Consider the following 27,400-nt stretch of genomic DNA (forward strand, 5'->3'; position numbering starts at 1 on the left):
TCATATGCGAGACTCACAGAGGAATTCTGCACCACCTGCGCAAGCACAAAATTCATGTGCTCCACATATTATTTTTCACTCCAAAATAATTGATTTTATTCTGCAATTACACCTTTTTCCTACTAGGGACTGCTGTGGCACCAGAAGAGAGGGCAGCTGGCTTACGGCTGGAGCAGCCAGCCCCTGAGGGGGAGGGGGTCAGAGGATCCTTCACAGTGGGGTCTGGTGTGGAGGCAAGGAGTATGGGGGAGATGGACAGAACGGAGCATACAGGGCTCTTGGGGTCTCACTGGAGCTAGTGAGGTAACAGTGATCCAGGGGTGGAATGCAAGTGGGGATGCAGAGACACATAGGAGTGGAAGGGGGGGGGCAGGGACATACAAGGATGGGGGGGATGTAGGGACACATGAGGAGAGAGGGCAGATGTGCCTTACTCAATGGGAGAGGCGAAGGGTGAGCCACAGTTCCATACGGGAGGTTCTGCAACTCTCTATCAATCACTCTTCCCCTCTCCCCCCAAATTCCCCTCTTCCATACTTCTCCCACCCACACCCAACAACTCTCAAAGTTCACTCCAGGCTCCTTCCCAGTAATGACTTCCCTCTCCCTCAGCTCCTTCATTACCCCTGGCTCTCCCAAGCCTTTGCACTGCTTCTGAGGGGTGCGGGAAATACATTTCTATATTGTAGTTTACATGAATTATTACTCAAAGTTCTCTGTTAAAAGGTCTAGTAATGAATCTCTTTGTGAAAAATCACTTTCTCAATCTTTTTTTGTTTGTATTGTTACGAACATAGATGCTGATAGGTGGCTTGAAATAAATTATCAAAATAATTTAAACTACTGTGATTATTGTGAGGGGTTGGTATCACAGAACCCACTTTGGGGCTGCCACCTGATGTGCCAAGACTACTTCTGCCCCTGCTTTCTCCGCCAGCTCAGGATGTCAGCATCCTGTCTTACTGAGCCACACACGCCAGTCTGCGCCAACACAGACCCAGGGCCTGAAACACGTGCCTCAAAGCTGCAGGCTTAAATGAAAGCCAGTTGAGAAGTGTTCCTGCCTTTGACACTCAGATACCCAACTCCCAATGGGGTCCAAACCCCAAATGAATCCATTTTACCCTGTATAAAGCTTAAATAGGGTAAACTCATAGATTGTTCGCCCTCTATAACACTGATAGAGAGCTATGCACAGCTGTTTGCCCCCTCTTCCCCCAGGTACTAAGACGTACTCCAGGTTAATTAAGAAGTAAAAAGTGATTTTAATAAGTACAGAAAGTAGGATTTAAGTGGTTCCAAGTAGTAACCGACAGAACAAAGTGAATTACCAAATAAAATAAAATAAAACATGCAAATCCATCTCTAATACAGTGATAAAAACTGAATATAGATAAAAACCCTACCTGTAAGCTTCCTTGTACAGACTGGACTCCTTCTAGCTTGGGTCTGGCAGTCACTCACACCCCCTATAGTTATTGTCCCTTGTTCCAGTTTCTTTCAGGTATCCTTGGGGGTGGAGAGGCTCTCTCTTTAGCCAGCTGAACACAAAATGGAGGGGTCTCCCAGGGGTTTAAATAGACTTTCTCTTGTGGGTGGACATCCTCCCTCCCTCCCCCTGTGTAGAATCCAGCTCCAAGATGGAGTTTTGGAGTCACATGGGCAATGTTAGAGATCTTATTTCTTCACTCTCCCACTTCCCTGGTTCTTCTCGCATGAACAGAGAGCAACAATACCCGAAGTCCGAAGGTGCAAACAATTAGATGTTTATTGGGGTGAACTTCCAGCAAGCTTAAATCTAAGTTCCTTTTTCCTTATTTTCGAATCCCAACTTACTTCCTGTTTGCCCCTAATTTATATAGTAATATTCTTAGCTATACCTCAACCAATCATTCTACTGAAATTTAACTAACCAATCCTAACACATTGTAACATGATTAGCTAACCAATTATATCCCACCACCTTAATTAGTTTACACCCAGCAAAATTAATTATACAGCAGACAGAAACAATCACAGAACCAGACAGAGACCATGCCAATAAACAATAGCAAAGTGGGAACTATAATGACAAAACAATACAGAAGTGAGGATTTCACAACTACATCTATAAAGACATAAGAATTTCCCAGCTGTGTCTATTGGGAAGTGAGTTCTTACCAGACAGAAAACTAAAAACCTAAATTTCCTTTTACATCTTCTAGGCACTTTCCTTTCTCTGATAGACACTATCAAGACAGGATTGTATTCCTAACAGCCCAATAGCACCTTATTTCAATGTGACTAGTTTGGAATGTGAGGATGTGACCAGTCGCTTCCCAGCTTATGGCTGCCTCTGTCACTTAGCCAAAGGCCTTCGCCTAAGAACAGGGCCTCAGACTGTCACAGTAAGAGAAGGACCTTACACTGCCAGACAGTGATTTTGATTCTTTCTTTCTTTTATGCCTCTAGAACTAGCCAAGTGATAAGAATACACCTAAATTCTTAAAGTACAGGCCTTTGCAGACAGGCCTGAATATCTATATCCTAACAGGCAAGTCACATGTCCCTGCAAGACTGAGTTCCTTAGCAGTCACACCACATTCCTGGGAAAGCTCAGAAGTGGATTGGCGTCTCCCAAATCACTGTTGGCTTAAGTGGTTCTTGATTGGGCACTTACTGGGATTAAACTTCTCTCAGAAAACTGACAAAATACTTTTACCAAGGCTACCCGGAAATCAAGCATGTACACAGCCAATATTCATAACTTCAACTACAAAAATGACACATGCATATAAATAGGAGGAATAGATTCAATAGATCATAACCTTTACAGAGATATGATACATGGCACATGTACCATAAAACACATTCCAGTTATGTCATATAGACATTTACAAGCATATCCCCATAAAGCCTTATGGGGTGCCCTGTCACAATTATATTGTGTTATTTTGACAAATAAAATATGCAGAATTTTAAAATATGGGGTGCAGAATTTTTTTTTGACATAGAATTCCCCAAGGAGTAATGCAAAACTCTCTGTGTGCACCCGCCAGTCACACAGTTCATCAGGCCTCACGGTCAGTCAAGCCTTAGTACATTTGGGCTGGTTTATCTTAAAGATTTACACTTCACATTGGCTTCTGAATGCAGCAGCTTCTTTAATAGCAAAGAAACACCAGGTTAGACAGACCTTTGTTACACATTAGGTACATAGTTCTGTATCGCATTTCTATTTAAAGTAGACGGCATGAGCAGTTCCTGAGTCTTCTTTCAATCTCACGCACTGAGCTGTCCTGCCCCTCAGCTCAATCCATGCTGAGACAGGACTGCAAATCCCTCCCTGTATATGTCACCCAAGAGTCACCCGCTGGCTGAAACGGAGGTAGCTGTGGGGGAAAGTCCCTGACTCAGTCCCATCTAGATGGAGGAGGGGTAGGGAAGGATTGTCCTGGCTGCCGCACAGCTATATGTGTTGGGGGGAGTTTGATAGAGATAGACCTGGCTGGATCCCTCCTAGACGGATCTCCTTTCCTAATGGAGAAGGCTGTGACCATCTACTCTAAAATCCCCCCACCTGGCTGTTCTTCCCCACACTGCTAGTTAAGTCCCATTCCCTGCCCCACACAGTCTCTGCTGGGCATGATGGGGACAGGACCACCCCCTGGTCTGATTCTGCTGGCACTGTGCCAGGCCTGCCAGCAGCCCGTCGGGCCCTGGTGGTGGCAGAGGGGTATTAGGGAGTCAACTGGGGACAGGTGAGCAAAGCATTTGCCACAGTCAGCACACCTGTAGAGCCGCTCCCCACTGTGAATGCGCTGGTGTATTCTCAGGTATTAGCTCTGTACAAAGCTCTTTCTACAGACAGTGCACTGGAATGGCCATTCCCCGGTGTGTGCACTGATGTATTCAGAGATCTGAGCTGTGTGCAAAGCCCTTTCCGCAGTCAGTCCAGCATTACAGCTGCTCCCCGGTGCGTGTGGGTCAGCTTGTTGGCACTGCTGAACTTCTTACCTCAGTTGGCACAGCGGTAGAGCTGCTCCCCGGTGTGTGTGTGCGAAGATGTTTGGTCAGCGTACTGGCATTGCTGAAGCTTTTCTTGCAAACATCACAGTGGTAGGGCCGCTCCCCTGTGTGTGTGCGCTGGTGTGTTTTCAGGGTCGAGCTCTTTGCAAAACTCTTGCCGCAGTCGTTGCAGCAGTACGGCCGCTCCCTTGTGTGTGTGCGCTGGTGTGTTCTCAGGTTTGAGCTGTGGGCAAAGCCCTTGCCGCAGTCGGTGCAGTGGAGCGGCCACTCCCCGGTGTGCGTGCGCTGGTGTCTTCTCAGGTTTGCGCTCTCTGCAAAGCTCTTGCCACAGTCAGCGCAGTGGTGTGGCCGCTCCCCGGTGTGCCTGCGCTGGTGTATTCTCAGGTGTGAGCTCTGTGCAAAACACTTACCGCAGTCGGTGCAGCGGTGCAGCCACTTCCGGGTATCTATGCCCTGGTGCCTTCTCAGGGTTGAGATCCGATGAAAGCCCTTGCCGCAGTCAGCACAGTGGTGCGGCCGCTCCCCAGTGTGCGTGCGCTGGTGTGCTCTCAGGTGTGAGCTCTCCGCAAAGCTCTTGCCGCAGTCGGTGCAGCGATATGGCCGCTCCCCAGTGTGTGTGCGCTGGTGTCTTCTCAGCTTTGAGCTCGTTGAAAAGCCCTTGCCACAGTCGGTGCAGCGATACAGCCGCTCCCCGGTGTGCGTGCGCTGGTGACTTCTCAAGCTTGAGCTCGCTGCAAAGCTCTTGCCGCAGTCAGTGCAGCAGTGCAGCCGCTCCCCGGTGTGTGTGAGCTGGTGCATTCTCAAGCTTGAGTTCTGGGCAAAACCCTTGCCGCAGTCAGTACAGCTGTATGGCAGTTCCCCAGTGTGCGTGCGCCGGTGTCTTTTCAGGTGCGAAAATTGTGCAAAGCCCTTTCCGCAGTCAGCACAGTGGTGCGGCCGCTCTCGAGTGTGTGCACGCTGGTGTGTTCTCAGGTGTGAGCTCTCTGCAAAGCTCTTGCCGCAGTCAGTGCAGCGATATGGCCGCTCCCCAGTGTGTGTGCGCTGGTGTGTTCTCAGGGCTGAGCTCTTTGCAAAACTCTTGCCACAGTCAGCACAACAATACGGCCGCTCTCCGGTGTGTGCGCGCTGGTGTATTTTCAGGATCGAGGACCATCTGAATCTTCTGCCGCAGTCAGCACAGCAATACGGCTGCTCCCCGGTGGGCACGCACCGGTGCTGCGTCAGTGCGGAGGGGTTGCTGAACCTCTTGCCGCAGTCGATACAGCGATGGGGACACCGGCCCATGGGGAGTCTCTGGTGCGTAGCCAGGTCCGGTCTCTGCCTGAGTCTGCCCCGGGGATGGACTGTGTCCTGTGCATGGATCCCTCTGTGGGCTGTGGGATTCTGCGTTCCTGCCGTGCTCTCTCCACATTCAGACTGTGTCCTCGTTCCTCCCAGGATCCTGAGCCCTGCTGGAGAGAGCAGAGGGAATTCCAGTGTTAGCTCACGGTTAGGGCTGCAGGTATGTCAAGGACAGGAAAATGTCACGGATGGAGCAATTTCCCCATTTCTGACTGTTTTTGGGACGGGTTCCTCACCCTGCAATGACCACTCCTGTCCCACAGGGCTGGACTCAACATCTCACACCGGGCACTGAGACCTGGCCTGCGGAGTTACAGCGCTACTCAGACTTGCCCCCACCCCTTTGTCACGATGGTCGGGGAGGCAGGTGAAATTTCAGTGACTGGCCTTGGCATCCATATGTTCTCTACCCCACACCAACCCCTCTGCACCAGGCTGGGGTTAAGGTTGCAGTGCTAGAAGAAGGGTGCTTCTTTGGGCAGCAAGTTCCCCCTGGGCAGGGCGAGGAGGAGGGTAGGTGCTGTAAATTGGAGGGGGAGGGGGTAGTACACCCAGCCAGTCAGTTACCTATAAAAATCCTTAGTAGCTGTTCTCTTTGCTTTACCTGTAAAGGGTTAAGGAGTCTCACTGCAATGCTTAGGTAAGAGGAAACGAGAGTGGACCTGGCCAAAAGAGTCAATGGGAAGGCTAGAACTTTTTAAAATAGAGAAAAAACTTCCCCTTTGTCTCTCTGTTGTTCTCTTGGCTGGAGAGACAGGGCAGCAGCTATGCTGTAAGAAGCTTGGGGCCCATAGGCACCAACTTCTGCTGGCCCCGGTGGGTCCTTGACCCACTTTTGGCCCTGCCCTGACTCCACCCCTGCCCTGCCCACCCCCATTCCAACCCCTTCCCACAAAGTCCCCGCCCCGGCCCCACCTCTTCCCCTGAGTGCGACATATTCCCGCTCCTCCCCACTCCATCCCAGAGCTCGTTACCCACCAAAACAGCTGTTTTGCAGTGGCAAACAGTGGGAGGAGAAGCGGGGACACGGTGAGCTCAGGGGAGGGGAGCTTGGCTGCCAGTGGGTGCAGAGCACCCCCCAATTTTTCCCCGCAGGTGCTCCAGCCCCAGAGCACCCACAGAATCAACGCCTATGTTGGGGCCAGGTGTGAAAATCATCAATAGCCATACCGAAACTTTCTCATTTGGAACTACAGCTACATAAGTAGAACAGGAATGTTTAGACAGACGTGATCAGGTTTCTCTCTTTACTTTGGGCTTGTGGATTCGACTGCTAACACAGGTGCTTTCGTTTTGTTTTTGTAACCGCTAAGCTGGATCCCAAGAAAGCCATTCCTGGTGTTTAACCCTTGCAGTAGCTTTTTTTTCATATCTATATCTAACAGCAGCCTAAGTTTCCAAACGTTGTCTTGCCTTTTTTTTTTCCCCAATAAAATGTACCTTTTTTTAAAAAGAACAGGATGGGATTTCTGTGTCTTAAGAGGTCCGTACACACGTTTTTCTATTACCTGGTGGCAACAGCCGATTTCTTTTTCTTTTCCTTTTCTCAGCTCTTCCCCATAGGGAGGCTGAAACAGTCTGGGGGTGCCCCACAGGAAGGAATTCCCAAGTGCGCCGTCCTGGGCTCTCAGAGGGGTTCTGCACTTGGGGGGTGGCAGCATTTACCAACCCAAGACCAGGGGAATCGCTAACCTTGGGAGTTTAATACAAGCCTGGAGTGGCAAGTATTAAGGTTTAAAGTCCTTCCAGGCCCCCACCTTCTGCACTCAAAGTGCCAGAGCAGGGAATGAGCCTTGACAGCAGGGTTTATTAAAAATCCTGGAGCAGTCACAGTAAATTTACAGACCTGTGATTTTACTAAATTTACTGTAACTGCTCCATAATTTCTGATACAAAACGCTCTAACAAATCTGCAGCCTGACTCAGGGTGGTTCTACCCTATAGTGTTTGTGCAGCACCTAGCGCCTGCTCCCACAGGGGCTATGCATGTCTTGGGTCTTGGTTTAAGCTTCAATTGTAGCCTGCCCAGGATACAGGCAGCGCCTGGCACAATAGGACCCTGGTTTTGTTTTCAAACTGATTTTGTCTTTATTTCAATCAGAGGGGTTTATTTATGTGGTATTGGTTCTTCACTTTCTCCTGTTTTGTAGGATGAGGCCTGTTCCTCAGTATTTTTGCTGTTATAATTATATTGGTTTGAAAATAGTTTAGTTGAGGGGCTACAATCCCTTCATGTGGGTGCAGTGAGACCAGTTTAAAGCTGCTTAGAAAAATGTAGCTTATTCCTGTGGGGGAGCAAGTCCTTTTCTAGGAATTCCTTTTGAAGAAATCATTTACTCTCGGCCTGAGGTTTCAGTCTTTGTGCAAAACTAAAACTAAACTAAAATCCTCAAGAAGATGAGGGTTTTGGGGGGTGTCTGTGTGTGAAGGATTTGAGGGGATGACCAGTCACTCAGGGTTTGTGTGATGTAACCTGGAAAACATGTCCGTATTGTGTCACAACCCGCTCCCTGGCACTGCTGAGCTGGAAGGGGTGAATGGCTGCCACCCAGCCTTTGGTCTACAGACAGTCACAGACACGTTAGGGCTGAGGGGTGTGCTAAGCACTGACACTGAAGCAATGTAAGTGACAAAGGTTTCATGCCACAAAGAGCAAGAGGAGAAGGGATGGGCCAAAGGCCATACCACCACCCTCTCTCTCACAGCCAGCCCATACACCAGGGTACTCCAAGTCATGGCCCGCAGGACAATTTAATTTGGCCCCTAAATGTGTCCACTCCCCCCACAGCAGCTGCCTGGCCCGCGGGGCAGTTTTAGAGCATTACAGCAAAGCACTGCAAGTGCTAGAGATCTGTTCTACACAATGGCGCCTCTGCATGGCGTCACCTTACACTAGTCGTATGTGACTGACCCTGCCCGGCGTCATTCCCAGCTTTCTCCTTGCTCGCTGGGGCAGGTTTCTCCAGTCTGAGAGGTCACATGCGAAGTGAAGTGGCAGAGAAGGGGTGGGGTGGGAACCTGGAGAGGACAGCGTTTTCTCGGCCAAGGGCCAGTGACTCTGGGATGCTCTTGCAGGGGGCAGAGCCATGAAAAGCCATTTGAAAAATCTCTAGGGCGCCCCTTACCTTGGTATGATTTTCTGAGGCGTGGGAAGCCTAGAAGGTGTTGTGGTCTATGGCTGGACAGGTTTGTCTTTCTACCCAGGTGCTTGTTTACTCCCCAGCAGCCTGCTCACACAGTCTCTATTTTTCTTTCCCCTCCTCCTCCCCACCAGTCTACGTACCCCATCTCCTCAGAATGAGGGCAGGGAGACAGGGCTCAGGAGAGCTTTCAGTGAATGTCTGACTATAGACTGATTACACACACACACACACACTCACTCACTCACTGGCTCTTTCACACTCACCTCCGAACACATAGTTGTAATACTGTTGTTACTTCTTGCTACTTCCTATAATGCACATATATTCTCTGAAATTTTATTCTTCCTAAATGTGTTACTTTAGTGTTTTGACTGGTCTACGCATTTCATGATTTTTATTTCTCTTGCACTTAAATTTAATTAAATTTAATTAGCAAGTTCCAAAATACCTAAGGTCTCCTGGCTGGGGTAAATATCCCTATGGTAACTTTTAAAAAAAGTATATGTAGATTTTTTTGTGTCTACTGGTGGTACACATAACTCGATGTACATAACAAAATTTATTCTGCAGATGGATGGAAAAAATGAGAGGGAGCATTGCTCACAGCCCCAGTGTCCTTTCTATTAAATAGCTGGGGTAGCCGAGACATGGTGGAACTGCAGCGACTCTTCAAAAAAGAGTCGTACAAGAAATGGAAAGCAGGTTAAATTTCAAAAATGAGTATTAAAAAACACCACAAGCCTCTAGGGAGAAAATGAGAAAGGCCAAGGCAAAAAACAAAACTAAACTAGCAATATAAAGGAAAAAAACAAAGCGTTTTATAAATACACGGTGAGGGAGAATCCATCGCGGGAGCTCTCCCAATGGTTTATTCCCCCTCCCAGATAAACACTGGCCCCTAATTCCCAGCTTCAATTTGTCTCTCTTCAGCTCCCAGCCAGTGAATCTCGCTCTGCCTTTGCCTTCTACATCAAGGAGACCTTCGCTAGCAGGTGTGTAAATCAGAAGGGACTGGATTATTATGACTCACCTGAGGAGGGGCTCTCAGGCCCAGAGTTTACCCTGGAGCCCTCAGCATCCCGGATCCAGAGCTCTGCCTCCCCTACCTCGATCCGGTGGATTAAGTCCGGTTTGGAACCTGAAGAACCTGTTTTGGAGGAAAGTTTTATTACTAAAGTTTTGGGGGCAGGGTCTCGTATATGTTTGTGTAGCACCTGGCATGACATCTTGCATGCTGCTTCATGGGAAAGCACAAGAGTTTCCAAGCAGGAGAATAAAGAAATAAACCTTCCTTAGAGGAGATTCCTTCCCATCTTCCGCCAGGCAAGTTCAGTTCATACTGAATCAGCAACGCCTAGAACCCTTCTCACTTTGCAGTGGGGGCTGAGTTTAAATCCTTGCTGAAGTAACTCTAGATGTTCCACAGAAATATCCCTTTCTGCTAATACCTTGCCTCTACGCGATCTTGTGGCCACTACGTTCCATAGGACAACTGTGTGACATGGATTTTCTTTTAACCCACACTTTGGAATAAGGCAACTTTGCTCCTTGCCGACTTACAGCTGTTGAAACCTTTCAGGCGTGTCATTAAGGCAAAGCGGCCACAATGTGTCGTGGCAGGTGTGACCCGGTGTCACCGTTACACAGACATTCCAGTTCTTTTGCATTGTTCAGTTGTACAGTTGTTGAATTTACTATGTTCATTCTTTTGGGGAAGGTGGGGAGCTGTTGCAGAAGCAGTGTTTTCCCCCTGCCTTATTTGTCTGACTAGAATGAGTTCCTGAGGCAGAGTTGCTGCCCTTAACCTCTGGCTGGGATTCCGGGAAGAGATGGTTGCTCATCGGCTCTTTCCTACTATCAGGGATGTGCCACGACTGAGGCAGGTAATTCAAATAAACCAGTTACACCAAGATTAGCCCCAGGCTCTGTAGCCCTGAGTTCTCCTCCAACAGCGAGCTGACCTGAAAGGGGCTGGCATTTGCCACCACTCAGTGACAGGGTGCCACATGGCAGCCAAAGGCTCGAGGGAACCCAAATGTTTTACAGATGTGAATAAATGAAGGGAAATCGGTCCTTACCCAAGGAAACGAGGGCCTGGTAATTCCTCAGCATCTGGTTCCGGTACAGCTGCTTCTCTGGCTGGGACAAGAGCTCCCACTCCTCCCGGCTGAAATACAGAGCCACGTCCTCAAACGCCACCCGCAGCTGCTGGCACAAGCGTTACACACTCAGCACCCTCCGCTCCAGCCCCAGCCCGGGCTCTCAGCAGGGGACGCGGGTTCTAGGGCAGCGGCCCCCGGGGAACCCCCAGCCCAGCAGCTGTGACCCAGGGACACCCCCCCGCACAGCCCCCCGGGGACTCGGGCCCTGCTGGCCGGGGACAGGAGTCGCCCTCGGCTCCCCACGGGGCTCTGGGGCGGGGCGCTGGGAAGGGCCCGAATCCCAGGGCAGGGACCAGGCTCCTTCCCCGGCCGGAGTCCCCGCCTCCGCCCCAGGCCTGTGCTCGGCCCCGCTCCCGGCCCCGGCTCGGCCGCCTCGGGGCTCCTCGGCCCGGCTCCGCGTGTCCGCCCGGCCCGGGGCCCCCAGCGCCGCTCCCCGGCCCCAGCGCTCCGGCTGCGGCAGCCCCCAGCCCCGGGGTCACTAGCGCGGGAGGGACCCGGCCCCGGCCCCCCTCGGCCCCAGCCGGGACCAGCCAGTGCCCGGCCGGGGAGTCCCCGCCCCGCGTCCTACCTGCGCCGGCCCCGCTGCAGCCATCGCCGGGCTCGGCTCCGGCCCCGGCCGCTTCCTCCGCCCGGGGAGCGACCTCCCGCCCCGGGGCTGGTGCCTCCCCGGCGCCGCCTCCCGCCCGGCCCCGCGCCTGCGCCGCCAGCTCCAGCAGCCGGGGGAGGCCCCAGCGCAGCGACCCTCCGGCCCAGCCCCCCGCCCCCGGACGCCTGGGTCCCGAGTCCGGCCGCTGGGGGCGCCCGCGGCACGTGGTCCCCGGGCGGCAGGAGCCCGTAACGGGGCAGATCGGTCCCCGCCCCTGGGCTGTGCGCGGGGCCCCGCTGTGCCGTGCAGAGCTGGGAGCCCGGAGCCCGGACTCCTGGGTTCTCTCCCGGCTCTGGGAGGGGAGCGGGGACTAGTGGGTACAAGAGGGCCTCGGCCAGGCTGTGCAGCGTGGGAGTGTCACAGTAACACACGGGTCGGGCTCTGGTTGTTGCTTGGCTGCCTGAGGTTGGTGTGTGCATTTGAGGAGATCAACCCCCAGGCTGTGTGTGGGTCTGAGTGGTACAGGAAGGCTGTGTAACCTGAGTTTTTTATAGATCACAACGTGACTGTGGAGTGTGTGTATGTCACAGTAAGACAAGGCTCTGGATGTGTGCTGTGTTTGTTGCTAGGCTGTGTGATGTTGGTGTGTGTGTTACTTACAGGGGATGACAGCCTGGGGTGTGATCCCCTGTAATGTGTGTGTTAGACGACAACTGTGTGTGAGTTAGAGGAGGGCGGTGTGTTCATGAGCGTTACAGGAGCTCACACGTGGCTGTAGTGTGTATGTGTGTTTCAGGAGTTCACACCCATATCACTGCCCAGTGCCATGGGGAGGGCAGGTGCCCCATACAGATGGCGTGTTCTGGCCTCGGTGCTGGCGCTGAAGCAGCTGCCCCTGCCCCCCGCTCATTGTGCCGGGCCCTGCACACCTCAGGTGCCACCCCCGCCGGTGACAACATCAAGGGCCCACGGGACGCCAAGCACAACCCGCTCTTCCAGAAGGTTGTCATGCTCCTGCACTTTGCCTGCAAAGTTATGGGGAGGAAGGGATGGATCCTGTGTCTGTGTGACACAACCCCAGCCAGAGGGAGTGATGCAGAGCCCTGCCAGCTTCCCAGATAACAGCTAACCATGGCTGAAGAGGGGAAGGGCCCTGGAACAGGTAGTTTGGGGCAGGGAGGGTCACCAGGGGCCTCCGGACTCCGGGGTCCCATCTCCGCTCTGCAAGGGGATGGTGGGTTATAGCAGAGGGCTCAGTGTCAGGACACCTTGATTCTATCCCAGGCACAGGGAGGGGAGTGGATCGTGGTGGGTTGAAGCAGAGGGGGCTCGGAGTCAGCATTGCCCTCGAGTGGGGTCCCAGCTGTATCTCCCTTGTGACGCTCCATCTCTGCATTGCAGCAGGGGGACCCAACCCTGATTTCAACACCAACCTGCAAACATCACTGAGCTATGCCAGAGCATGGTCTTGACGAAAGCATCCACTGAGGTGGCCATCAAGGGAAGGGTTCATAGCTGCGTCCTGTCAGCCGGGCTCATGGGCTGCAGCCTTTTTGAATTCTCTAGGTCAGGCCCGACCTTGCCGAGGTGTTACAGGTGTCACCCTGGATGCGGCAGGTACGTGGATGGGATGGATGAGGATGCGCTGTCTTTCAGGATTTGCTGACTCGTGATCTGAGGACCGTGCTAACGCCACTGCGATCGGCTGCCTCTGTGACGGACAGCATTGTGGTGATGTCACGCAGTTCCTTTCACCGGTTCTGTGACAGGAAGACCTGAGGTAAACTGTCAGTTACAGAACCAGTTCAGAGTGGCCTGTTAGCTGCCCTTTCCCGCCAAAGTTCAAAAAGGGTGCAAAACCACCACCCCCCAGCTGAAACAAGATGGAGTCTTGTTGCTTGTGGCAAAGAGATGCCATATTAAATGTCTGACTCCATCTTGGATAATCACCATTTTAGTGATTATGAGGGGATAAAATCAGAACACCTCATTAAAAACACTATAAAATTACAAGATACAAATATATTAAAACTCTTAACAGGGGGCGTTCGCAGCCTTGAATGAAGGAGAGAGGCTGGGCTTGTAGTTATGGTGCTGGGCTGGACTACAGGACTCGTGGTTTCTATTCCTAGTTCTGCCACTTGGTCCTTTTCTGACCTTGAGCAAATCACTCAGGTCAATGGTTCTCAACCAGGGGTACAGATACCCCTGGGGGTATGCTGAGGGGGTACACCAGGCAGTACACCATCTCATCTAGAGAGTGGCCTAGTTTTACAACAGGATACAAAAAGCACTCGCAAAGTCAGTACAAACTAAACTTTCATACTGACAATGACTTGTTTATACCACTCTATATACTATACACTGAAATATAAGTACAATATTTATATTGCAGTTGATTCATAATTATATGATAAAAATGACGAAGTAAGCATTTTGTCAGTACTAGTGTGCTGGGAGACTTTTGTATTTTTATGTCTGATTTCGTAAGCAAGTGGTTTTTAAGTGAGGTGAAACTTTGGCATACGCAAAAGAAATCACACTGCTGAAACGGGTACAGTAGTCCGGAAAGGTTGAGAGCCACTGGCTATTCCCTGTGACTTAAGTCAGACTGGATCAGAGCAGAGGCCTCATTTGTTTGGTCAGTAATCTAATCTAACATAGGTTTCAGAGTAAGAGCCGTGTTAGTCTGTATTTGCAAAAAGAAAAGGAGTACTTGTGGCACCTTAGAGACTAACCAATTTATTTGAGCATAAGTTTCGTGAGCTACAGCTCTCTTCATTGGATGCATACTGTGGAAAGTGTAGAAGATCTTTTTATACACACAAAGCATGAAAAAATACCTCCCCCCACCCCACTCTCCTGCTGGTAATAGCTTATCTAAAGTGATCACTCTCCTTACAATGTGTATGATAATCAAGGTGGGCCATTTCCAGCACAAATCCAGGGTTTAACAAGAACGTCTGGAGGGGGTGCGGGGGTAGGAAAAAACAAGGGGAAATAGGTTACCTTGCATAATGACTTAGCCACTCCCAGTCTCTATTCAAGCCTAAGTTAATTGTATCCAATTTGGAAATGAATTCCAATTCAGCAGTCTCTCGCTGGAGTCTGGTTTTGAAGTTTTTTTGTTGTAATATCGCAACTTTCATGTCTGTAATCGCGTGACCAGAGAGATTGAAGTGTTCTCCGACTGGTTTATGAATGTTATAATTCTTGACATCTGATTTGTGTCCACTTATTCTTTTACGTAGAGACTGTCCAGTTTTACCAATGTACATGGCAGAGGGGCATTGCTGGCAGATGATGGCATATATCACATTGGTGGATGTGCAGGTGAACGAGCCTCTGATAGTGTGGCTGATGTTATTAGGCCCTATGATGGTGTCCCCTGAATAGATATGTGGGCACAGTTGGCAACGGGCTTTGTTGCAAGGATAGGTTCCTGGGTTAGTGGTTCTGTTGTGTGGTATGTGGTTGCTGGTGAGTATTTGCTTCAGGGTGGGGGGCTGTCTGTAGGCAAGGACTGGCCTGTCTCCCAAGATTTGTGAGAGTGTTGGGTTATCCTTCAGGATAGGTTGTAGTAGATCCTTAATAATGCGTTGGAGGGGTTTTAGTTGGGGGCTGAAGGTGACGGCTAGCGGCGTTCTGTTATTTTCTTTGTTAGGCCTGTCCTGTAGTAGGTGACTTCTGGGAACTCTTCTGGCTCTATCAATCTGTTTCTTCACTTCCGCAGGTGGGTATTGTAGTTGTAAGAATGCTTGATAGAGATCTTGTAGGTGTTTGTCTCTGTCTGAGAGGTTGGAGCAAATGCGGTTGTATCGCAGAGCTTGGCTGTAGACAATGGATCGTGTGGTGTGGCCAGGGTGAAAGCTGGAGGCATGTAGGTAGGAATAGCGGTCAGTAGGTTTCCAGTATAGGGTGGTGTTTATGTGACCATCGTTTATTAGCACTGTAGTGTCCAGGAAGTGGATCTCTTGTGTGGACTGGACCAGGCTGAGGTTGATGGTGGGATGGAAATGGTTGAAATCATGGTGGAATTCCTCAAGGGCTTCTTTTCCATGGGTCCAGATAGAGACTGGGAGTGGCTAAGTCATTATGCAAGGTAACCTAATTCCCCTTGTTTTTTCCTACCCCCCCGCCCCCCAGACGTTCTTCTTACACCCTGGATTTGTGCTAGAAATGGCCCACCTTGATTATCATACACATTGTAAGGAGAGTGGTCACTTTAGGTAAGCTATTACCAGCAGGAGAGTGGGGTGGGGGGAGGTATTTTTTCATGCTTTGTGTGTATAAAAAGATCTTCTACACTTTCCGCAGTATGCATCCGATGAAGTGAGCTGTAGCTCACGAAAGCTTATGCTCAAATAAATTGGTTAGTCTCTAAGGTGCCACAAGTACTCCTTTTCTTTTTAATGTAACATAGTTCAAATAGGCACTAGACAGCATTTTATTTTTATTGTAACCATTTCTGACTGTTATGCCTCATTGCTGTACTCACTTAAAATCTCTCTTTGTCACTAATAAACTTCATTCATGGTTTCATCAATTCTGAAGCACTTAAAGGAGAGGAAAGTGATCAGGAAAGGTCAGCATGGATTCACCAAGGGCAAGTTATGCCTGACTAACCTAATTGCCTTCTGTGACAAGATAACTGGCTCTGTGGATCAGGGGAAAGCAGTGGACCTGTTATTCCTTGACTTTAGCAAAGCTTTTGATACAGTCTCCCAAAGTATTCTTGCCAGCAAGTTAAAGAAGTATGGGCTGGATGAATGGACTATAAGGTGGCTAGAAAGCTGACTAGATTGTCAGGCTCAACGGGTAGTGATCAATGGCTCCATGTCTAGTTGGCAGCCGATATCGAGCGGAGTGCCCCAAGGGTCGGTCCTGGGGCCGGTTTTGTTCAATATCTTCATTAATGATCTGGAGGAGGGCGTGGATTGCACCCTCAGCAAGTTTGCAGATGAGACTAAACTGGGAGGGGTGGTGGATACCCTGGAGGGTAGGGATGGGATACAGAGGGCCCTAGACAAATTAGAGGATTGGGCCAAAAGAAATCTGATGAGGTTCAACAAGGATAAGTGCAGAGTCCTGCACTTAGGACGGAAGAATCCCATGCGCTGCTACAGACGAGGGACCGAATAGTTAGGCAGCAGTTCTGCAGAAAAGGACCTAAGGGTTACAATGGACGAGAAGCTGGATACGAGTCAACAGTGTGCCCTTGTTGCTAAGAAGGCTAAAGGCATTTGGGGTTGTATAAATAGGGGCATTTCCAGCAGATCGATGGATGTGATCATTCCCCTCTATTCGGCATTGGTGAGGTCTCCTCTGGAGTACTTTGTCCAGTTTTGGGCCCCGCACCGCAAGAAGGATGTGGATAAATTGGAGAGAGTCCAGCGAAGGGCAACAAAAATGATTAGGGGTCTGGAACACATGACTTATGAGGAAAGGCTGAGGGAACTGGGATTGTTTAGTCTGCAGAAGAGAAGAATGAGTCGGGATTTGATAGCTGCTTTTAACTAGCTGAAAGGGGGTTCCAAAGAGGATGGATCTAGACTGTTCTCAGTGGTAGCAGATGAGAGTACAAGGAGTAACGGTCTCAAGTTGCAGAGCAGGAGGTTAGGTTGGATATTAGGAAAAACTTTTTCACTGGGAGGGTGATGAAGCACTAGAATGGGTTACCTAGGGAGGTGATGGGATCTCCTTCCTTAGAGGTTTTTAAGGTCAGGCTTGACAAAGTCGTGGCTGGGATGAGTTAGTTGGGGATTGGTCCTGCTTTGAGCAGGAGGTTGGACTAGATGACCTCCTGAGGTCTCTTCCAACCCTGATATTCTATAATTCTATGGATGGACTCCTAGGAAAACCAATAGGTCTTTTAAGATTCTAATGTTCCCCCCCTGACTTCCAAGCCAGCTGTCCCCCCACATCATGGAGACCTGGGTCCCCACACACCCCGCCCTGTGAGCGGGCTGCATAGGGCCCCAGAATAGCTAGGGACGGCCCTGCCAGTCGCCTCTGCACCTCATACATTTTAGTCGCCCAAAGGATGTTAACTCACATACGAAGCAGTTAGCTTAACACAACCATGTTGTCAGTTTATTATCCAGTATGTAAATATGGTTCATTAACCAATATGTAAATATGCAAAATGATTTTTTTTCTACATATCCATTGGAGCTGGCATGGAGGTGACTTCTCTAGCTCAGCTTCACCGTTGCAGTGACTGGTTCTAGAGACGGAGAGGGAGTTCATTCAGGTTTTTCACTCAAGGTGCTGGGACAGCCAGACACCTGTTCTCTGCATGGATTTCTCAGTGGTTGCCCAAGACCGGACTAGAACAGACAGAGTTAATAGGGTGCTTGTCAGCAACCAACTCAAGTTATTACCCAGCAGGTGGTGTTCTCCCTGATGCTGTCCACTCACATCTCCTTCATGCAGACATTTTGACTTGAGGAAGCGACATACTGAACAACATGGTACATTTTATACCATTTCTGTTAAATGGCGCTGCCGCTTAAATGGTTAATCGTTTAAATGACATAGAATCATAGAATATCAGGGTAGGAAGGGACCTCAGGAGGTCATCTAGTCCAACCCCCTGCTCACAGCAGGACCAATCCCCAATCAAATCATCCCAGCCAAGGCTTTGTCAAGCCTGACCTTAAAAACTTCCAAGGAAGGAGATTCTACCACCTCCCTAGGTAACGCATTCCAGTGTTTCACCACCCTCCTAGTGAAAAAGTTTTTCCTAATATCCAACCTAAACCTCCCCCACTGCAACTTGAGACCATTACTCCTTGTCTTGTCCTCTTCTACCACTGAGAATAGTCTAGAACCATCCTCTCTGGAACCACCTCTCAGGTAGTTGAAAGTAGCTACCAAATCCCCCCTCATTCTTCTCTTCTGCAGACTAAACAATCCCAGTTCCCTCAGGCTTTCCTCATAAGTCATGTGTTCCAGACCCCTAATCATTTTTGTTGCCCTTCGCTGGACTCTCTCCAATTTATCCACATCCTTCTTGTAGTGTGGGGCCCAAAACTGGACACAGTACTCCAGATGAGGCCTCACCAATGTCGAATAGAGGGGAACGATCACGTCCCTCGATCTGCTCACTATGCCCCTACTTATACATCCCAAAATGCCATTGGCCTTCTTGGCAACAAGGCCCAAAATGCCATTGGCCTTCTTGGCAACAAGGGCACACTGCTGACTCATATCCAGCTTCCCGTCCACTGTCACCCCTAGGTCCTTTTCTGCAGAACTGCTGCCTAGCCATTCGGTCCCTAGTCTGTAGCGGTGCATTGGGTTCTTCCGTCCTAAGTGCAGGACCCTGCACTTATCCTTATTGAACCTCATCAGGTTTCTTTTGGCCCAATCCTCCAATTTGTCTAGGTCCCTCTGTATCCTATCTCTGCCCTCCAGCGTATCTACCACTCCTCCCCGTTTAGTATCATCCGCAAATTTGCTGAGAGTGCAATCCACACCATCCTCCAGATCATTTATGAAGATATTGAATAAAACCGGCCCCAGGACCGACCCCTGGGGCACTCCACTTGACACCGGCTGCCAACTAGACATGGAGCCATTGATCACTACCCGTTGAGCCCGACAATCTAGCCAACTTTCTACCCACCTTATAGTGCATTCATCCAGCCCATACTTCTTTAACTTGCTGACAAGAATACTGTGGGAGACCGTGTCAAAAGCTTTGCTAAAGTCAAGAAACAATACATCCACTGCTTTCCCTTCATCCACAGAATCAGTAATCTCATCATAGAAGGCTATTAGATTAGTCAGGCATGACCTACCCTTGGTGAATCCATGCTGACTGTTCCTGATCGCTTTCCTCTCCTCTAAGTGCTTCAGGATTGATTCCTTAAGGACCTGCTCCATGATTTTTCCGGGGACTGAGGTGAGGCTGACTGGCCTGTAGTTCCCAGGATCCTCCTCCTTCCCTTTTTTAAAGATTGGCACTACATTAGCCTTTTTCCAGTCGTCCGGGACTTCCCCCGTTCGCCACGAGTTTTCAAAGATAATGGCCAATGGCTCTGCAATCACATCCGCCAATTCCTTTAGCACTCTTGGATGCAACTCGTCCGGCCCCATGGACTTGTGCACGTCCAGCTTTTCTAAATAGTCCCTAACCACCTCTTCCTCCACAGAGGGCTGGCCATCTACTCCCCATGTTGCGATGCCCAGCGCAGCAGTCTGGGAGCTGTCCTTGTTAGTGAAGACAGAGGCAAAAAAAGCATTGAGTACATCAGCTTTTTCCACATCCTCTGTCACTAGGTTGCCTCCCTCATTCAGTAAGGGGCCCACACTTTCCTTGGCTTTCTTCTTGTTGCCAACATACCTGAAGAAACCCTTCTTGTTACTCTTGACATCTCTTGCTAGCTGCAGCTCCAGGTGCGATTTGGCCCTCCTGATTTCATTCCTACATGACCGAGCAATATTTTTATACTCTTCCCTGGTCATATGTCCAACCTTCCACTTCTTGTAAGCTTCTTTTTTATGTTTAAGATCCGCTAGGATTTCACCGTTAAGCCAAGCTGGTCGCCTGCCATATTTACTATTCTTTCGACTCATCGGGAGGGTTTGTCCCTGTAACCTCAACAGGGATTCCTTGAAATACAGCCAGCTCTTCTGGACTCATTTCCCCTTCATGTTAGTCCCCCAGGGGATCCTACCCATCCGCTCCCTGAGGGAGTCGAAGTCTGCTTTCCTGAAGTCCAGGGTCCGTATCCTGCTGCTTACTTTTCTTCCCTGCGTCAGGATCCTGAACTCAACCAACTCATGGTCACTGCCTCCCAGATTCCCGTCCACTTTTGCTTCCCCTACTAATTTTTCCCTGTTTGTGAGCAGCAGGTCAAGAAAAGCTCCCCCCCAGTTGGCTCATCTAGCACTTGCACCAGGAAATTGTCCCCTACGCTTTCCAAAAACTTCCTGGATTGTCTATGCACCGCTGTATTGCTCTCCCAGCAAATATCAGGAAAATTAAAGTCACCCATGAGAACCAGGGCGTGCGATCTAGTAGCTTCTGCGAGTTGCCAGAAGAAAGCCTCATCCACCTCATCCCCCTGGTCCGGTGGTCTATAGCAGACTCCCACCACTACATCACTCTTGTTACTCACGCTTCTAAACTTAATCCATAGACACTCAGGTTTTTCTGCAGTTTCGTATCGGAGCTCTGAGCAGTCATACTGCTCCCTTACATACAGTGCTACTCCCCCACATTTTCTGCCCTACCTGTCTTTCCTGAACAGTTTATAACCATCCATGACAGTACTCCAGTCATGTGAGTTATCCCACCAAGTCTCTGTTATTCCAATCACGTCATAATTCCCTGACATCACCAGGACCTCCAGTTCTCCCTGCTTGTTTCCAAGGCTTTGTGCATTCGTATATAAGCACTTGAGATAACCTGCTGATCGCCCCTCATTCTCAGTATGAGGCAGGAGCCCTCCCCTCACAGACGTTCCTGCCTGTGCTTCCTCCCGGTATCCCGTTTTCCCACTTACCTCAGGGCTTTGGTCTCCTTCCCCCGGTGAACCTAGTTTAAAGCCCTCCTCACTAGGTTAGCCAGCCTGCTCGCAAAGATGCTCTTCCCTCTCTTCGTAAGATGGAGCCCGTCTCTGCCTAGCACTCCTCCTTCATGGAACACCATCCCATGGTCAAAGAATCCAAAGCCTTCTCTCCGACACCACCTGCGTAGCCATTCGTTGACTTCCACGATTCGACGGTCCCTGCCCCGACCTTTTCCTTCCACGGGGAGGATGGACGAGAACACCACTTGCGCCTCAAACTCCTTTATCCTTCTTCGCAGAGCCACGTAGTCCGCAGTGATCCGCTCAAGGTCATTCTTGGCAGTATCATTGGTGCCCACGTGGAGAAGCAGGAAGGGGTAGCGATCCGAGGGCTTGATGAGTCTCGGCAGTCTCTCCGTCACATTGCGAATCTTAGCCCCTGGCAAGCAGCAGACTTCTCGGTTTTCCCGGTCAGGGCGGCAGATAGATGACTCAGTCCCCCGGAGGAAAGAGTCCCCGACCACCACCACCCGCCTCCTTCTCTTGGGAGTGGTGGTCGTGGAACCCTCCATCTCAGGACAGTGCATCTCATGCCTTCCAACCAGCAGAGTCTCTTTCTGCTCCCTTCCCTCATACGTATCATCTGGGCCACTCTCCGCATTAGCACCTGTGGAGAGAACATGAAAGCGGTTAGTTACCTGTGTCCGCGTTGCTGAAACCCGGACATTCCCCCTTCTTCTTCTGGAGGTCACATGTTGCCAAGCTTCTTCACTGGCCTCTTGGCTCCGCTGTGCAACCTGCTCTAAATCTTTAGAGCTTTGTGCCCGTAGAAGCATATCCTGACTTTTGTCCAGGAAATCCTCAGATTCTCATATGCAACGCAGGGTCGCTATCTGTTCCTCCAGACCTTCAATCTTCTCTTCCAATATGGAGACCAGCTTGCACTTTGTACAGACAAAGTCGCTTCTATCCTGTGGAAGAAAGACAAACATGGCACATCCAGTGCAGGTCACAACAGCTGAACCCCCCCCTTCCATATCACCTTCCTACTATGAGCTTCCTCAGAGAAGTTGGCAAGATGTAAGCCTCACTGGGCTCACTCCAGGCGAACTCCCAGGCAAACTCCTGCTGTGTGCTGCTCTGCTGTCCCCCGCTGCTCAGCTGGTTCGCCGCCACTTATTTTACTTGTTTAAACGGTTAACTTTTAAAACAGTATTTACATCCTGTAGGGAGCCAGGGTGGCTCCCCTCCGAACCAGAGGGTAAAGAGCCACCCTCTGGGCCTGAGTGGGCGGGGCCAGGCCAAGCTTCCGCCAATCCCCGGAAGGGGAGGGGTGGGACAGGAAGTACAAAGGGCGGGGCCCTCTGCCCAGTGAAGAGAGCACCGGGGAGGGAGACAGACACAGGTGGCCGGCTGCTCCCTCGCGATCCTGCTGCTGACCCAGGCGAAGCCCTGGGCAAGGAGGAGCCTGACCGGGGGGAAGGCCTGTGGCAACCAGGGCTGCCGGCCGCTGAATGCCTGGAGGAACCGGGGCTGCCGGCCACTGAATACCCGGAGGAACCGGGGCTGCCCGCAGCGGATTACCCGGAGGAGATGGAGGGACTGGAGATGCCCGCAGTGGAATACCCGGAGGAGATGGAGGGACCGGAGCGACCCGCCTGAGAGAGACCGGGTAGGAAGTAGCCCAGGGGCCCAACTACACCTTGGGGTGGGTGTGTTTGGTCAGCGGAGGCGGATTGCCCGCTGACCCAGCGGCGGGACCTTCGCCTCCCGCCACTGTCAGGGCCCTGGGCTGGAACGCAGTGGAGTTGGGTGGGCCTGCGTTCCCCTACCCCGGCGCTCCCCTGCCCGAGGGGCGTGCTATTGACTCCGGCCGGCGCACCTTCCCGCTAATTCCCCAACGCCCGGGAGGTGGGGCCAAGGCCTGCTACAAAGACCATTGCTCTCCATCACCCCTTGGGGCTCGGAGGACCGACCGACACCCGTCACACATCCCTAGCAGAAATTTCCATCTAGAAGTTTGAACAATCTCTATGGAAAGTCTCTTTCCACTCCTGGATGGCTCCGTCCTTGGAGAGTAGTTCATCCCAGAGACATATACAGGGATTTGACTCATTTGCGTAGTCTGTGGGCGTGGCTAACAGGAGAGAACAGTTGAGGAAAGAACACGAACAGCTCTACGCACCTCTGTGCCAGGGCTTGATTTTGCCGTACCCATCAATGATTACATGAGTGATGTCACTTCATATGCGATACTCACGGAGGAATTCTGCACCACTACGCAAGCACAAAATTCATGTGCTCCACATATTATTTTTCACTCCAAAATAATTGCTTTTATTCTGCAATTACACCTTTTTCCTACTAGGGACTGCTGTGGCACCAGAAGAGAGGGCAGCTGGCTTACAGCTGGAGCAGTCAGCCCCTGAGGGGGAGGGGGTCAGAGGATCCTTCACAGTGGGGTCAGGTGTGGAGGCAAGGAGTATGGGGGAGATGGACAGAATGGAGCATACAGGGCTCCTGGGGTCTCACTGGAGCTAGTGAGGTAACAGTGATCCAGGAGTGGAATGCAAGTGGGGATGCAGGGACACATAGGAGTGGAAGGGGGGGCAGGGACACACGAGGACGGGGGGATGCAGGGACACATGGGGAGAGAGGGCAGATGTGCCTTACTCAATGGGAGAGGCCAAGGGTGAGCCAGGGTTCCATACGGGAGGCTCTGCAACTCTCTATCAATCACTCTTCCCCCTCCCCCCAAATCCCCCTCTTCCATACTTCTCCCACCCACACCCAACAACTCTCAAAGTTCACTCCAGGCTCCTTCCCAGTAATTACTTCCCTCTCCCTCCGCTCCTTCATTACCCCTGGCTCTCCCAAGCCTTTGCACTGCTTCTGAGGGGTGCGGGAAATACATTTCTATATTGTAGTTTACATGAATTATTACTCAAAGTTCTGTGTTAAAAGGTCTAGTAACGAATCTCTTTGTGAAAAATCACTTTCTCAATCTTTTTTTGTTTGTATTGTTACGAACATAGATGCTGATAGGTGGCTTGAAATAAATTATCAAAATAATTGAAACTACTGTGATTATTGTGTGGGGTTGGTATCACAGAACCCCCTTTGGGGCTGCCACCTGATGTGCCAAGACTACTTCTGCCCCTGCTTTCTCCGCCAGCTTAGGATGTCAGCATCCTGTCTTACTGAGCCACACATGCCAGTCTGCGCCAGCACAGACCCAGGGCCTGAAACACATGCCTCAAAGCTGCAGGCTTAAATGAAAGCCAGTTGAGAAGTGTTCCTGCCTTTGACACTCAGATACCCAAGTCCCAATGGGGTCCAAACCCTAAATAAATCCGTTTTACCTTGTATAAAGCGTAAACAGGGAAAACTCATAGATTGTTCGCCCTCTATAACACTGATAGAGAGATATGCACAGCTGTTTGCCTCCCGGTACTAAGATGACTCCAGGTTAATTAAGAAGTAAAAAGTGATTTTAATAAGTACAGAAAGTAGGATTTAAGTGGTTCCAAGTAGTAACCGACAGAACAAAGTGAATTACCAAATAAAATAAAACAAAACATGCAAATCTATTTCTAATACAGTGATAAAAACTGAATACAGATAAAAACCTTGCCAGTAAGCTTCCTTGTACAGACTAGACTCCTTCTAGCATGCGTCTAGCAGTCACTCACACCCCCTATAGTTATTGTCCCTTGTTCCAGTTTCTTTCAGGTATCCTTGGGGGTGGAGAGGCTATCCCTTAAGCCAGCTGAAGACAAAATGGAGGGGTCTCCCAGGGGTTTAAATAGACTTTCTCCTGTGGGTGGACACCCCTCCCTCCCCCATCATAGAATGATAGAATATCAGGGTTGGAAGGGACCTCAGGAGGTCATCTAGTCCAACCCCCTGCTCAAAGCAGGACCGATGTAGAATCCAGTTGCAAAATGGAGTTTTGGAGTCACATGTCCCTGCAAGACTGAGTTCCTTACCAGCCAAGCCACATTCCTGGGAAAGCTCAGATGTGGATTGGTGTCTCCAAGTTCATTGTTGGCTTAATTGGTTCTTGATTGGTCACTTACTGAGAATAGTCTTTGCTTAGGCAGCTGACCAACTGCTTCACTGAGGCTATTTAAAATTAATTAAGTACATAGCCAGTATTCATAACTTTGAACACAAAAATGACACATGCATACAAATAGGATGAATATATTCAGTAGATCAGAACCTTTACAGAGATATGTTACATGGCATATGTAGCATAAAACATATTCCACTTATGTCATAAATCCATTTATAATCATATCCCCTTAAAGCCTCTCGGGGTGCACCCATCACAACCACATAGTTGCTGCAGTCCAAATTGATCCCACAGCTGCCCCTAGGTTTTTACCATTCTGCTTTTCATACTCGGTTTATAGGTGCAACGAATCCTGCCAAGAATGCTCACTTCTCTGAAGCTCCATCATGGAACCCCAGGGATTGTATCCCACCTTGGTGAGAGCCCTCTCCAGCCGGGAGAGGTCCTCACCTCCCCTTGGAAAGAGGCAGAAGGGTCCCGTCCCTCTTTGCTGCCTCCCCCATGGCTCTGGTATTGGGGTTACTAGCCTCCCGTGATGCCAGCTGACCAGGCAGCTGGACTACCGTGTCCGTGCTTCCTAATGCCCGTACGTCCGGTCTAGAACCCACCACGGATGCCAGCGCCCACGACTGCGGGACTCCCAAGTCTGCAGCTGCACCCTTCTGTTTCCTGAATATGTTGTTACACTCCTGCACAGTCTATTAGTACAGTATGCTGAGGGGGTACACCAGGGGTACACCATCTCATCTAGACAGTGGTCTAGTTTTACAACAGGCTACATAAAAAGCACTCGCAAAGTCAGTACAAACTAAACTTTCATACTGACAATGACTAGTTTATACCGCTCTATAATACACTGAAATATAAGTACAATATGTATATTGAAGTTGATTTATTTTATCATTATGTGGTAAAAATGAGAAAATAAGCATTGTTAGGATAAAGATATTCAGGCCTGTCTGCAAAGGCCTGTACTTTAAGAATTTAGGTGTATTCTTATCACTTGGCTAGTTCTAGAGGTATAAAAGAAAGAATCAAAATCACTGTCTGCTGGTGTAAGGGCCTTCTCTTACTGTGGCAGTTTGAGGCCCTGTTCTTAGGCTAAGGCCTTTGGCTAAGCAGCAGAGGCAGCCATAAGCTACGAAGTGAACAGTCACATCCTCACATTCCAAACCAGTCACATTGAAATAAGGTGCTATTGGGCTGTTAGGCACTATCAGGACAGGATTGTATTCCTATCACCTCCAGAGAAAGGGAAGTGCCTAGAAAATGTAAAAGGAAACTTAGTTTGATAGCATCCTGTCCGGCAAGAACTCACTTATCAATAGCTGGGATGTGAAATCCTCACTTCTGTATTGTTTTGTCATTATAGTTCCCACTTTGCTATTGTTTGTCTGTATAATCTCTCTGGTTCTGTGATTGTTCCTGTCTGCTGTATAATGAATTTTGCTGGGTGTAAACTAATTAAGGTGGTGGGATATAATTGGTTACATAATCATGTTACAATATGTTAGGATTGGTTAGTTAAATTTCAGGAAAATGATTGGTTAAGGTATAGCTAAGCAGAACTCAAGTTTTACTATATAATCTGTAGTCAATGAGGAAGTGAGTGGGTGGGTGTGGGTGATGGGAACAGGGAATGGGGGTAAGGAAATTGGAATCATGTTTGGCTAAGGGCAGGAATGGGAACAAGGACACAGGTGTAAGGCGCTGTGGTGTCAGAGCTGGGAAGGAGGATGCTAAGGAAGGAAACTGGAATCATGCTTGCTGGAAGTTCACCCCAATAAACATCGAATTGTTTGCACCTTTGGACTTCGGGTATTGTTGCTCTCTGTTCATGCGAGAAGGACCAGGGAAGTAAGTGGGTGAAGGAATAAGCCCCCTAACAAGCATTTTCTCAGTACTAGTGTGATGGGACACTTTTGTATTTTTATGTCTGATTTTTCTAAGGGTATCGTTTTAAAGTGAGGTAAAACTTGGGCATATTCACGTTTTTAAGTGAGGTGAAACTTGTGCTATTAACGTTACAAAGTTTAAGAGGGTCACTTTCTAGTGACAAATCAGACTGCTGAAAGGGGTACAGTAGTCTGGAAAGGTTGAGAACCACTGATGGGTCATTACCTGTCAAGCAGCCATTCTTTGGCAAGAAAAGGAGGGCAGGGACAAATAGATCTTCATTTTAGCAAAGAAATACCATGAAGTCTCCTTCCTTAACCAGTCCACCTGTCTCTTGGTCTTACCTGCAAATGCTTTCCAAAGAGGAACAGAAAGTATAAAAAGGAGGGGCAAACACCCCAAGACACCACTCTTCCCTCCCCCTGCCCATCTCATTCTCTGCATCTGAGAAGACAAAGGAAACAGCGATTGGACTCTAGAGGAGGGGTCCTGACCTAAATTGATTGGTCAGTAATCTAATCTAATATAGCTCAAGTAGGCACAAGACAGTGTTTTATTTTTATTATTCTTGTAACCATTTCTGACTGTTATGCCTCATTGCTTGTACTCACTTAAAATCTCTCTTTGTCATTAAGAAACTTGATTCATGGTTTCATCTAACCCAG

At 49.7% G+C, this 27,400-nt stretch overlaps 2 protein-coding genes and 1 long non-coding RNA gene across 9 annotated transcripts in view; 1 reads left to right on the forward strand and 2 right to left on the reverse strand.

The window, feature by feature from the left end:
* LOC114018225 (zinc finger protein 227-like) overlaps positions 1–27,400 on the reverse strand; it is a 98,559-nt gene that overhangs the window by 17,098 nt on the left and 54,061 nt on the right. The gene's annotated exons all lie outside the window — the stretch shown is intronic.
* LOC102944361 (zinc finger protein 135-like) lies at positions 1,242–11,379 on the reverse strand. Of its 4 annotated transcripts, none has more exons than XM_043549429.1 (4): positions 11,223–11,379; positions 10,571–10,697; positions 9,523–9,639; positions 1,242–5,456 (listed from the first exon to the last, which is right to left on the reverse strand). In XM_043549429.1, the coding sequence occupies exons 1-4, from the start codon at positions 11,244–11,246 to the stop codon at positions 3,967–3,969; spliced, it is 1,758 nt and encodes a 585-aa protein (XP_043405364.1). In that variant the 5' UTR covers positions 11,247–11,379; the 3' UTR covers positions 1,242–3,966. The 4 variants fall into 4 exon arrangements, with proteins under 4 accessions (XP_043405364.1, XP_037755117.1, XP_037755119.1 ...); XM_037899189.2 differs by having other exon boundaries at positions 1,242–5,459; XM_037899191.2 differs by having other exon boundaries at positions 10,571–10,700; positions 11,223–11,368.
* Positions 12,577–25,743, forward strand: LOC122466325. Its single transcript, XR_006291742.1, has 2 exons — positions 12,577–13,020; positions 25,180–25,743. It is a non-coding gene; the product is annotated as an uncharacterized LOC122466325 (long non-coding RNA).

This window comes from Chelonia mydas, chromosome 6 (assembly GCF_015237465.2).
Source record: "Chelonia mydas isolate rCheMyd1 chromosome 6, rCheMyd1.pri.v2, whole genome shotgun sequence".
Classification (NCBI taxonomy): Eukaryota; Metazoa; Chordata; order Testudines; family Cheloniidae; genus Chelonia; species Chelonia mydas.